Here is a 14251-nt window from a genome sequence, read left to right as displayed (position 1 = left end):
TATATATATATATATATATATATATATATATATATATATATATATATATAATATGTACTTTTATTGATCAATAAAGAAAAATCAGTTTACCCAGAAACCATTTAAAAAAGTTTTTACATAGTTTGAAAAGATTACAATATATTATATTAAAATTTAAACATACTTTTGTACACATTCTTAAAATAGTATATTATTTTTAACATTAATTTAAAAGATGAAATAAATTATCTCTATTGAATAGTATAGCTAGATCAAAACTAAATCTCAAGGTTTTCATAATATTCCATTAGGTTTAGCTGTTACAATCTGAATTTGACTTTTAAGGGTCAGAAATGAACAATTTTTAAAGTGACATACTTAAGCAAATAGAGTATACTTAAGAATAAATCATCTCCTCTCTATGCCAACAGATTTTGTATCTCCAGTAAATTGGTTTTATATAATCAACAATCTACTGTAGGAATTTCAAAAGGTTGAGTAATAGATGAAGAAGAAATAAAGTTTGTTTAATACAAACAAAGATTATTAAAATGAAGCCTAAAGATACTACATGGTGAATTGGGGCACAGGTCAGTGGTAGAGCATGTACTTATTAGCATGCACAAGGTGTGGATTAAATCCCCAGCATAAGAAAGAAAGAAAGATACTGACATAAAGTTATCAAGTTCCACAGCCTATAATTTGAAAATTATGTTCTTAAATGGGTTAAACTAACCATGTACCTTGCCTTGATTTACTGTTTACTTTGCAAAAGAAAATGGGTATTGCCTATTCCCCAAAATATGTATAGTGGAAGCCAACATATTGTAATATTTTAGTGACTTTAACCAAACTATGTGTTTAGTGAAAAAATGTAATTATGCTAGATTATTTGTACTAATTTAAGAATTTATCAGCAAGAATAAAAAACTTTATAGACTGGATCAACTAAGTATTTGCACTTTTTATTAAATACTAATTGGCAAAAATTCACTGTTACATAATTCTGATATTCCTTTGAAATTAATGTTTTGTATAACAACTGTCTTCTTTTTAATATCTACTATAATTTTCAATATCAAAATCAAACTACTTATAACCTAATTTATCATTAAGTCACTGAAATTGTTAACAGGATATGTTCTAATAATACTTAAGCTTTGTTTTAAATTCTTTAATTTACATATCCCAATTCTTCATTTTTCTTCTCATTTAAATAGGTTAGTTTTTTTGTTCTGTGTCATTTTAACATTTTTATTAGTATAAGAATAATCTATGGGTTTTTGTGAATATTATTTGAATTTAAAAAGGTGACTTTCAAATGTGCTTTCCAAGATGCCATTATTAAAAATAAAGAAAGAAATAAAGAACAACAAAAACTATGTGCAGTTACTTCAAAACTAAAACTTGAGATTGATAGTTCTTAAGTATGCTAAGTTGGAAAGTATACACATTGTAATTACTATAAAAAACAGAGCTGAATTCTTCTAAAAACAAATTTTACTTTTTAAATATGTGAAATAAAGCTGGGCACAATGCCATGTGCCTGTAGTTCTAGCTACTTGTGAGGCTTAAGCAGGAAGATCACCTAAGCCCAGGAGTTCAAGGCCAGCCTAGCAACAAGCCACACCTGTCTTTAAAAATAATAATAAAAAAGTAAAAGAACATAAACAAGATTTATTGCTGTACTTTCTTCCATAAAAATTTCATCTTCAAACTAAGGTAGAATAAAGATCTATATATTACTTAAACTAAAACTTCAGTAAATAAAAGAGTATTTTCTCTACTATTATTTTAAAGTTTCAAAACACAAGAAGATCCTGATGAGACATTGAAGTGTTTCATATAGTAAAAATTATAACTTTCTTACTTTTGTGCAGAGACCAGATACTTTGGTGTATTTTGTGGTTTTTATATATACCTCTCACTTAAGTGATGCCTGGCATCTAACAGATGTGCACAGAATATGTTGAATAGATACATATTTTATAGAAAAACACTTAGGATAATCACCTGAAAGACAATAACCATCTACCTATCAAACATTACCTACACAATCATAATTTTTCTGGTTAAAACAGTAGGTGAACAGTGATCATTTCCTGATAGCAAGAAGCAGATACTGTAAACTTTGAAAAGTTTAGATACCATCATGTTCTAAAACACTGCTTAGGACATAAAAGTTTCAGTAGAATCCAGGTCCTGAATGTATGTGGAAAATCAGAACTCAACAGCATCCTCCCAGGTTTAGAAGAACAATTCAGTAGCAACAGCACCCAAAACACACAAAAGGATTCTCAGAACGTAGTCTGAGCAGTAGTGCCAAGGTATTTTACAGTGCTTCCAAATTGCCTGGGGCATCTGTTTACTGGTTTTCTATTAATAGTTTTAGAATTACAAGGAGCCAGTTGGGAAAGGGCCATAATATTTTCTCATGTGGTAGTTAAAAATATAAAATAATACTGTTTCTCCATGTATTTCATAAGAAATACATGAGACTCCATTATGTTTTATTTGCTTTGCTAACATATGGAAAACCCTACAATAGTGCAAAGACTCAATCTTTATAAAACAAAAGCCAGAAAAAAAGGTAAAGCATTTACCCAATTCACAATGAGCTGTAAATTTCACATTACATGTGATAATTAGAAAGTTCACTACAATAAAGGAAAGAAGACAGAATGTTTTATGGTAGCCAAAAGAACCAGGTGAAATCTAGCTAGAGCAATAACAACAAAACCAAAATTGAGCATGACTTACCAAAAAGTTCAGTCAATCATTTTGGAAGAAATAAAGTCTTTAATAATATTTAGAACATATATTTGGCCATTTAAAATATCATCCCTGAGTATGTTCTGGAATTAAAAAGGTATCTCCAGAGAAAAAAGGGAAATAAATAATTGGCCTATAGACATATGTAAGGCGAAAAAATTCCTAAATCTCATGAGAAAAACATTAACACTTAGATTTAAAGTATTTACTTGATTTTTATTTTAATTTTTCATACAATAGACTGTTAACTTAGTCATTGAGTCTCTTAATATTTCATGCTTTTTATTTAATGCTTGATCCTTAAACCTCTAAGAAACAATACAAGCAACTGACTTCTGTAAAGGCTTTTGGCTTAAATGCAGGGTTTTTTTCCTTTTCTCTCTCTCTTTTTTTTTTTTGCAAACTACTTAAAAGGTCTTCACTTACACTGGGGAAAACTGAAAACTTAAGAGGTTATCTAAAATCGTGTGCCAATAACAAACATAAATCTTAATAAAAGATACAGTATCATTTCACAATAAAAATACTAATGCACATTTGTAGTGCAAGAGTTAAAAAATTAAAATGAATAATTATGCTAAGGACTTGAACAACTTTCCTTGCACCTTTGCAGCCCTTTAGTTTTACTAGTATGACTTATCAATTAGTGTTATCTTCTTATTGATACAGTGAATGCCATTCTTTTGATAATTTTATACATATTTGATTAATTTAAACCATGTTATAGTCTCTAGTCACAAAAAGAAAAAGTGCTCACAGTCCACAACATTAACACTGTTGGCAGCTAAGAGAATCACACACTAACTTTACATTACATGTACTAACATTCACATAGGTTATATTTCTGCAGGGGCTTTTTATGTATACGCACACATACACACACATATATATATATATATATATATATTTTAATGGTGAATAATGAAGAAATGTTAAATTAGTGGCCTCTATATTTCAAGAAGGAGAGGTTTCTCTCAACCAAGGTAATTATTCATGCAAATAAAAAAATATTCATTTTTGCAAAATTATAAACCATTAAGAATCATTTGATTATGTATAAATAGAATTAAAGAAATACTAACACTTCCAAAATATTTAATGATTTATTCTGATTCTTTTTGAAAAATATTTTAAGTACCTTATAAAAGACTTTTAAATAAAATACAGGAAAAGAAAATGAGTTTAAAAATAGCAAACTAAATCATAGATGAGTATTCACAAATGGGTAAGCAAAAAAAAGGAAGTATAGTTGTTCAGCATAGAATCATTACATGGGCTATGACATCTGATAAATATATTCTCCAGCTAAGTTTGCATAGATTTAAAATCAAGGATAAAGCAATGAAAACTATTAAGGTGGGAAAAGGAAAAGTCTCTGACTATAAAAAGCTCTGAACAGAAGAGGTACAGTAAGGAATTACAAATGTGATCCTTATCACCTTGGAACTTTAAAAGAAAGGTGAGAAGAAGCAAGGTAAGAAAACTAAATTTTCTTTAAGGAGAAAAGAATTAAATTCTGACTAAGCATATAAAATTTTTTAAAAAGCTAAATAACATAGAATTCTATTTCTGATTCTTTATTAAGGCTAAAACCTATTAGGAGTATATAGAGAATAGCAAACCAGAACTTAATGTCTAGAAATATAGATCAAAAAATAATTACTTTCATCATCAAAACTAGATTAAGTATATTAATGGGAAAAATAGAATGAAAATATTTATAATGAGAACAACAAGAGTAAATATATGGTTAAATCAAATATCTCCAAGAAAAGAAAAGCATAAATTATATATTGATGGTATTTCAGTCTTTTAGAAGAAAAGCAGTTAAACTTTAAAAAATGAGAGCAAGAAAAAGTATCTCTTAAGTAAACATATAAACCATTAGTAATGTCAAATTATAAAATATAAGATGATAAATCATCTAGAAAATGATTTTTTTTTTAGAAAAAAAAGGCAGAAAATAAAGATCCATGGCTCCTAACATGGATTATTGCTATTAGGTTCCATGTTGTTGTTTTATTTATATTTGAGGGTAGAGGAACCAGTAAAGATACAAAAGAAAACTTTAAAAAACCAAAACTAAAATCAGCTCATGAGAGAACAATGTATGCTTCAAGGATAAAGGCTACTTTCTAAATATAATTTTCTGGCATATTTTGGTATTTTAGGGAAATAGGAACAAATTAGGCTTACAATAATAAATTTATATACAACTACCCACAGGGAGATGGGAGAAAAATAAGAAAAATTTTATTTAACTAATTCTAAGATTTCTAATGCCCAGGTTTTTGCCCAAGTGTGGCTGAGAAACTATACAAAATCATGAGTTCTATATAAAATGGACTCTAAATGAGGCCAGTAAGCTCTAAATTATATCATCAAAGTTATCACACAGATTTGACAAACATTTGGCAATAAAACTAATCAAATAATTATTAAACAGATATTTATTGTTAATCTGTACATATATTTGTGTGTATGTGTGTGAGGGGGGGCAAATGCAGTGTGAATTCATATATAATTTAAAGTATTTTTTAAAATTTTACATGTAACTAGAGGAATAAGCAATATACATGTATCCAACAGAGATTTAACTATTACAACTGCTGGACATAGTTTAGTCAGATTTAAAATAACAATATGGGAAAGAACAAAATATGCATAAAAACCCATTTTACAAATATAAATTTTTGGCAAACATGTAAATAAGGGTACCTATTTCCAAAGTAATAAAACAGCACATTATACAAGAAAAGTAATTCCAATGCAATCATTTTTATTTTAGTTCAGAATAATTATTAAATTAAAATCTTATTTTGGGGTAGCCAGTTTTAAACAAATTCAAAACATTTTTCCATTTGCAAATTTTGTATGACTATAACTAATGTTTTAGAGCTATATGTTTTCTTCAAAATAGATTATGCCTTTGTACAGAATTTGGATCACGTACCCATGCCTCTGTCTGAATGGGCTTGATATTGCTTAGTAGCACCTCTTCGTAGTTGCCATAATCAACGAATTTAACAACTGCTGTCATACCAGAAGAATGGAGGGCTTCAACTTCTGCTCGGTAAAACTGAGAAGGGAAAAAGGAATTTTAAGTATGACAATCAATACTATACTCCAAGGCAATGTTAATGGAAATACAGATTTTCAAGGTGTATCACTATAACAATGCATAATGTAGTTTTTTTGCTATTTAAGTTTATTTAACAAAAAGTTTAATATAAAAATGTATGTGGCCCTATTTTTATGCCTTCTAGAGATGGTCTGTTTAACTAGACAACGCATAATATTTTTAAGAAAGAAACCCTACCATTAGTTCACCCTCTAATATTGATAAGGTAATACATAGATACAAATCAGAATATATTAACAAGTAATTTATTTTAAAAAGAGAAATATATAACAAAAATAAATTACAAAGAAAAAAGGTCATTGCTTCTTTATCACAAATGGCTGGAGTAAGGTAAGGATATTGAGTAAGGAGTATAAGCACTTCAGTCAAATCTGGGATTTGTAGAGTTTGAAACAATCTATCCTGTGTAATTTGCCTCTGAGAACCTCATGCATTTTACAGACTTGTAAGGAACTGATTTACATAATAATTATAATTAAAAATTTGTTATGATAATTGAGAGTAGGTCATATGATAGAGTACTTCTTCAATATAGATCAATACATTCAAGACCCAAATTATAGGTCTGAAAGTTGTTTAGTGAATGTGAAATAAATATAAAAAATAATTTGCTCTTAGAGAACATTTTCTTCAAGGTAGGATAGCTGGATGCTTGACTGTAACAATATATCTACTAACAGTATCTCTTCAAAAGTTCACCAGAATAAAGGCAATAAAAATTCACATTCTCTACATCCTTCAAAAAAAAATCTTATTACCCCAAGAATATAAGGAAATAATTGGTTTTTAGCTATATTTAACTAGTGTATTTTGTACTACAAAAAGTGTTCAGTGAATCCATGGTTTTCCTTCCCAGGTCTGGTTGTTGCAGGTTTAGTCACCATGTTGGGACTCTGTCTTAAGAGTCTTGGGTATACATAACACTTTCTCACTTCCTCCTTTATTTTTTAGCCTCACATTCTTGTGTTCTGTGAATTGTGCTGCATACATGCTTCAATTATGAACTTCTGAAGTTATGTGTCAGTTCAAAGAAGTTCAACAGACATAGGAAGACAAATAAGTTGATACTCTTATGAACTTAGGATGTGTATACCACTTATCTGGTTTGTATTTTCAGCTCGTGACATACAGGTGAGTTTTTAAAAGGCCTCATTTAAGAAACTCTACCCCAAATAAAGTCAAATCTTTAATACAAAAATTACCTTATAGTTTAAGAAAAATGATTCATTAAAAAAAACCCACTTCTATATAAGTATTATAATACAGGTGTAGAGATGTGGCACTTAAACTGAGGAGCTCAGGAAAAACTTCCTGAGGTAGATGCAATGGGTTCAAGGGTGAAGAGCATTTAGTCAAATAAAGAGCAGTGACAGGTATTCCAGGGGAAGTTACAAAGACATAAAACATGAAGCTGAGTGTAAAAAACTAAAAACAGTTTTAAATTAATTATGATGTGAGAAGGTGGTTAAACCAACAAGAAATGTAGGATAAGTATGTAAGGATCAGATAATGGAAGGTCTGTATGCATGCTCAAGTCTGTATTTCATCAGCAGGTAAAAGATTTTAAGGAAAAACAATAGCATGTTCTAAGAGAAGAATCACAATGGTGGCACTATTAATGACAAATTTAAGAATAATGGGGTTTAAGGCAAGGAAACCAATTTGAAAGCTGTTAAAATATTCCAGGTCAGAGGGGAGAAAGAGCTGAACTAGTCTGGCAGTCTCAATGAAGAAGGAGAATTGCCCGCCAATTCTCAGATCCTTCTTTGGAAACAATGCTAGAAAGAAGGAAAGGTATTATGAAGAATTTTTTAAAACAACAGATTACACTGATTATCTCCAAAATATCATTACAATGCAATTACAAAGATTATGGTTTCTTACTGACAGTTACAGTCAATTCCTTTTCTTAAATTTCCATCCTTGTCTCTGGTTGGAAATTGGAAAGTTTTCTATTCTTGACAACACATTTAAAAACTACCTCTTAAGTTGTATGGTTTCAGAGGATAACTAATTCTGTCTTTCACAGGAGAATGTTGCTTATCTTATTTTCAATACTTAAGAGTATAATATAGTTAAGAGTCTATAGTCCTTATCCTAAACTGAAAGTATACAATTTTTAAAAAGTAGTCACCTTAAAATATTATCCAGTTACTCTAAGAACACTCTCATAGCTTGAAACATTTTGGGTATTCGGTACTATGTTCTAGAAGTTTATTTTTAATTTTTTCAGTTCATATTTATGGTACTAGGAATTGAACCCAGGGTACTTAACCACTGAACCACATACTTAGCCCTTTTTTATTTTAAGAGAGGGCTGGCTTTGAACTTGTGATCCTCCTGCCTCAGACTTCTGAGCTGCTGGGATTACAGCTGTGAACCACCATAACCAGGCTAGGGTTTTTTTAAAACGTATTCAACTAAGGTAATAGATAAATTAATTATTACCAATTTTTATAGATAATTATAATTAAGATTAAAACTTTATCCTATCAGGTATTTGGAAGCATTTGGGTGACAGCATTATTATTATTATTATGACAGAATTATCTTATATATTCCAAGCACCTGGCACTTAGCAGCTACTCATAATGTTTTGTTCAATACTCAATTAATATTTGTTGAAGGAATTTGTTTGCTAAGTCCAATTATCTGAATAGATGCAGACCTGTTATTCCTCTCTGCTGTTTCATTTGTGGGTAGTCAATCACTCATGCTAATTTTTTCTCTTTCTTTTCAGCAGGGCTACATAGTGTAGGAGATGTCCATATTCCTGTGGAGGGCTGGTTTTAAGCTTTGCCTTTACTTCCACAATCTTTGTGAGATTTCAGTGGAAAGCCTGAATATTTACAAACCAGGTCATCAACAACTTCACATTGTCCCTAGAGAAAACATGCTTCCATGAACCTCACCTTAGTCATTCACAAAAGCATCTGACACAGTGGGCATTCCCTTTCAAGAAATCAATGTTGGTTTGATAAAGACTAACCACTTTCTCTTGCCTCTATAATGAGAGAGAAATAGCTAAATGTAAGGAATCCCCCCTACTACCCAAATCAAATAATTCCTTAATTTTAGAAAGTTAAGTGGTCTGAATTGGTAGAACCAGAGTCTAGATAGTGCAGAAACTGCATCTGCTTTCCAAGCTTCTCTGACAGCCAGAAAGTGGCCATTTGGAATAGTTCAAATAATGAGATTTAATTAAAGTCTTGCTAGTATTCCTGGGAAAGCTTTTGCTTTTCTAGAAAAAAAGGACACACGGACAGTTTTGTCTTCTTACTTCTTTCTCTCCTTGAATAAAGGCTGGACATACAGAGAGCCACTTGTAAGCAAATACTATCCCATATTCATGTAAAAGCTTTAAAAGTTAATGCCATCTAGATTTCCCACCCTATCCGCCCCCCACCCCCTTGTTGCCATTATCAGGTAATGATTAACACCATGCTTATACCTTATAATCATTGAATATAACAGGGCTTGGTTCCAGATCCCAAGTCTTAAGGCATCCTTGTAAAGGATCCATCCAAATTCCTGTGTCTGAATTTCAGTTCCTTAACAACTTCAGTTACATTTACCTCCACGCCCCTTAGCCACACACTTTCATGAACACACCCACTTGCATGGACACACCCTTACTTTATCAATTAATAGAATTCTAACTATGAAATACTTATTTCAGACCCCTCACCACTCTATTTTTTTCTGTTAAGTATCCCCACCTAGGTTAACTAATCAATAGTCAACAATTAAAAAAAAAAAACAAAAAAACCCTATGCTGTAGGGAGGAGTAAACCAGGCATAATCCTGCCTTTAAAGAATTTAATAGTAAGGCAGAGGAGAAAGATACCAATTGAGGAATCAAAACCAAAAATACTTATAAATTATGGAAAGTTTAAAATTAAAGTGAATAAAGCATAGAGAAGGAAAATCACTTTTGAGGGAAATCATAGATGCTTCTTCTAGGAGCTGATGTTCTGGTCAAGCCCTCAATGATAAGAAGAGCAGTTGGTTAAAAACATGTTGGGTAAAAGGAGAATGTACAAAATACTTCTCTCCAAGGGGCCTTCTGTCCATGCCTTTCTTGTTCTTGCGTGTTGGCCTTCTCTGGCTAAGCTCTTACTTGATCTGCTAGATTCCTGCTTGTTCTGATTTTATCTTTTCCTTTTCTCCCAACTTCCTTCTTTCCCTTTCAGTTACCATATAATGTAAAAATTAAAACCTCTAAATTATCAATCTAATAAACATTATTTATTATAAGGTAAATAATTAATCACATGCTCTTAATTTTTTTTAAGTAGCTTGAATGTATATGTTCTCTTTAAATGAAAATCTGCAGAATTTTATTCTGTACCACACAACAAATTTGTTCCTTATGAATCAGTAAAATTTTACTAAAATGAAAAACATTTATAAGTCAGCAAATGACAAGTGAAATAAAGTTAGACTATGCTTAATCACTGCTATAATTTTATGACATGAAAGCTAAAATTAAACCTAACTTAATCAAATCTTAAGGGAAAGATGTCTAAGCATCCATAAAAAAATTAAATGTTTCTCTTTTATAAACTATAAAACTGTTTAAAGGCTTTAAACAAGTACAAGTGCAGAACCAAATACACAGTTCCAAGTAATGGCTTTCTATAAATTCCCACCAGAATGTTACATTTGGGAATATTAGTACTTAACATGTTTATAGCATTCATACCTTGTTGTCTTCCCAATAAAGTGCAAAACATTCATCTCCAGGTTTCCACATTTTTGCATACTCCACAGGGATAGATGATTCTAGCACTTTTTCTGGCTTAATTGGGCCTGATCTTCTTTTGGGCCCACTATTGTAAAATACTTTCTCATCATAAGGTGTAGCTGTGACAGGTCCTCCAGGCTTAATTGGTCCTACTCGTCTTCCTTTCAGTGGCATTTCTGTCTCTCCATTCGGAACACCAATGAAACTATTAGCTCGGACAGAATTTTGGTAATCAGTATTTACATTAAAATGTTTTTCAATTTTCACACCACTGAAAGTTTCATTGTTTATTGTTCGTGATTTCCTGTCATAAAAATGATCAGGATTACCTGTTTGGTTTTCTCTTTTCCCACGTTTTTGGTTATTATAATCTATGGATTCTTGAGGAAGTGGATTTTCTTTTGCCTCTGAATAAGATGGGCCTTTTCCTGATCTGCTTTGCATAGAGTTCTCTCTTTTTTTACAAGCACCATCATTGTGCTGAGAGCTTAGAGGATATGAAGCATCTTTAGTTCTGTCATATCTAGAATATAGTCGATCACACTTGATTCTTTCTTCAGCCCATACTTCAGATCCTGAAGAAGTACTTGGTCTTTCAGAAGCTCTATTTCTAGGTAATCCACTGCTTTCTAAAAGTGACTTTGGATTTTGGGTGTCTCTTTGAAAACGAGGAGGTTTTTCATTTCGTGGCTGCCTGGTATCACTTCGAGGAAGATGTCTTGGTTGATTATTATCTTTTACTCCATTTTGTTCAGTACTTGACATTCTGTGCTGTCCCTGATGAAATTGTTGCAGCTGTGACTTAGGTTCTGAAAGGTAATACATCAAAAATTATCATATTAATGCAAAATTATGGAATTACTACTTTAATACCTTCCTCCACTTTCCTACCTCATAATTTTAATTCTTTACTTGTTTTTTTAAAAATATTTATTTTTCAGTTTTCAGTGGACACAACATCTTTATTTTATTTTATGTGGTGCTAAGGATCTAACCCAGCGCCCCGTGCATGCCAGGTGAGCGCATTACCGCTTGAGCCACATCCCCAGCCCTTTAGAATCCTGTATTTCTAATATAGGATTGTCTTAGGTTAGCACCATTGGATGAGTAAAGCAATGATGTGAACTAAGAAAAAATGGTAGAAAAGTCATTTGTCTTTGTTGCTGAATGTTTCCATTTTTATAATATAATTATCTATATAAGCTATTCTGGTAATTCATGTCCCAAAATATTAATGAAATAAAACTTCAAATTGCTAACTCAGAAACGACTATGAAACTGTATAACACTTGTTCCCCTTTCTGAATCCTGCTCCAATTTTCATATGTACAGCTATCATTATCATTCATATTAGAGCATTTGCAAATATGTTCCTTCTTAAATATTTCTGGATCTGAATGGCTGTTTATATTTCAAACAGATATGCTATTATAGAAAAATAATTTCTTGACCTATCAAAGTAATTAAGAGCATGTACTACTTAAAAATACAGAAAAGAGCATCAAAAATCTTACTAAGCATAATAATACAGGTAATATCCAACTTGAAACCAAAAGTAGTAACATGGTAAATACATAATAATAGATAATATATTAATGGCTGTATTTCATGTAGTAATTTGAATTCTATTTCTATCTTCCTCTTTTTTTCACATAGCATGCTTATAACATTATTATCAAATACATTGATTTGTCTTTGGTGAACAATGTTTCTTTTGTCCTACACCATAAACAATGCAGATAACAATTCTTTTCCTTTTGTTTTGGCACTGCATATTAAACCTAGGAGTGCTTTACCACTGAGCTACATACCCAATCCTTTTTATTTTTATTTTTTTTTTTGAGACAGGGTCTCATTAAGAAATATTTATCACATTGATCTGAGAATTTTCACAGTTTTGCTTATTTTGTAAAACTTTTATACATTAAAGATCTTTTGCCTACTTTATGTCATGTACCCCTTACAACCACCCTGAAAGGGCATTATTATTAGCATTATTTTACAAGAGAAGAAACAAAGAAATGCGCCTCAATAAAAGACTTGCATTAGAAAATGCTGAACAAGAATTAAAGTAAAATCTAAATGGAGCTAAAGGCCAAGATTTTTCCTATATGTCAAGCTGCCTACTCAGAAAAAGAAAAAGAAACAAACCAGTAAATAAACAGACAAAAAAAAAAAAAGCCAGAATGTAACCAACAACATATTAGCTACAATTTTTTCTCCTGTATCTGTTCATTTTTGGGAAATACAGAAATTACAATGTTCTTTAACAATACTTGATAGGCTGAAAAATAAAGTTGGATACTAGAACTACCAGAATTCTGACCTAAAAATAATAATTTCTTTTCAATAACTGCAAAAAATTAAAAAACATTACAGTTGGACTAGTATTTAGAAGCTCACAAAATGGCACTTAAAAATAGCATAGTATCTACCATAGGTCTGCCACTTACTAGGCTCTAAAACCTTAGGCAAGATAACTAACTTTTCTGAACCTCATCTTTAAGATGGGGATAAGAAACGGAAGAAGACGGCGGCGAGGGGAGTGCATTACCCCCGTGTTCCGCGTCACTGTATGGGAGAATGACGAGTCAGGACTGCTAAAGGCTATCTTGTTAGGAATTTCCAGCAATAGTGGGGTGCTCTGGAACCTGGAGGAAGGATTTCCATCGCACGAGGATCGGCTACGGGGACTCAAACGCAAGAGATTTGTCGCACGGAGGGTAACACTGCTTATTCAACAAATCGCCCAGCGGCTAGAGTCTGCAGCGCGCGCTGGGAAACGAGGAGATAGCGACGCAGGGATACAGCACTGCAGTTTCTGCCAGCCGTGCAAGCACCGTACTCAGTGCTGAATTCTGGGTTCGAGACAGGGGAAGGAAGCGGTCCAATTCAGTTCTTCACACCGGTCAGACCACAGAGGAGGCCAGCGGCCACCATCTTGGAGAGCTGACGTCACCATCCCTGTTTTCGAATGACCGCAGCTCATTCAGCCATAGAATAGGTAATTTCAGGCTGCCATTCACCTGCGGCTTGCAGACAGATTACTCAGGCTCAGTGCTAAATAACCTGCAGAAACTGCTTCTTGGAGCCTGCTCTTATCAGAGCATACACCGAGCACGGAGCGGCCGAGTTCCGGCTTCCGGAACTGCTCTGGCCCAGGGCTAAGGAGCCGGCGGAAACTGCTTCTCGGTCCGGGTCCTGCTGAGTACTGTGGAGTTAAATACTAACTGAGCCTTCGTGGGCAGTGGCAACAGGACTGAGACGGGGCCTGTGAGGGCCGGTCAGGACTCACCCGTTGCTTTGGTCACCCGGCAAAGGGAACGAAATGCTGCCATTCGCATAGGATACCAACAAGGCAGAGATCTGATGTCATCAGAAAGCGGCGGAGGAGAGAACTTCATCAATACCAGCGGCGACAGAAACAGTTGGTCTCCTGGTAGGGAGGGTGAGTCACAGACACCCGAGTCTCTCTCGATTTGTCGTCAAGCCAGAGGGGAGGAGCCGGGCCGCTGCCCGCGCCCGGAGCAGGCCCAGCAGCTCGCTGGCGTGGTGGTCGCGTGACCCCAATTGGAGAGGGGGCGGAGCGGAGCCGCCACCCGCGCCCGCAA

General features: G+C 33.0%; 1 protein-coding gene across 8 annotated transcripts in view; it reads right to left on the bottom strand.

The window, feature by feature from the left end:
- Nucleotides 1-14251, bottom strand: part of LOC107153225 (tudor domain-containing protein 3) — a 105383-nt gene that overhangs the window by 30363 nt on the left and 60769 nt on the right. For all 8 annotated transcript variants that reach the window (XM_015498744.2, XM_015498741.2, XM_048801326.1 and 5 more), the window contains 2 exons: nt 10599-11449; nt 5705-5830 (listed from right to left, as the gene is read on the bottom strand). In XM_015498744.2, the coding sequence (XP_015354230.1) occupies nt 5705-5830; nt 10599-11449 (977 nt within the window). The remainder of the gene's footprint in view (nt 1-5704; nt 5831-10598; nt 11450-14251) is intronic.

Source organism: Marmota marmota, unplaced genomic scaffold (assembly GCF_001458135.2).
Source record: "Marmota marmota marmota unplaced genomic scaffold, marMar, whole genome shotgun sequence".
Lineage (NCBI taxonomy): Eukaryota > Metazoa > Chordata > Mammalia > Rodentia > Sciuridae > Marmota > Marmota marmota.
The sequence above is the reverse complement of the archived record's forward strand: the minus strand, read 5'-3'. Positions and strand labels throughout refer to the sequence as shown.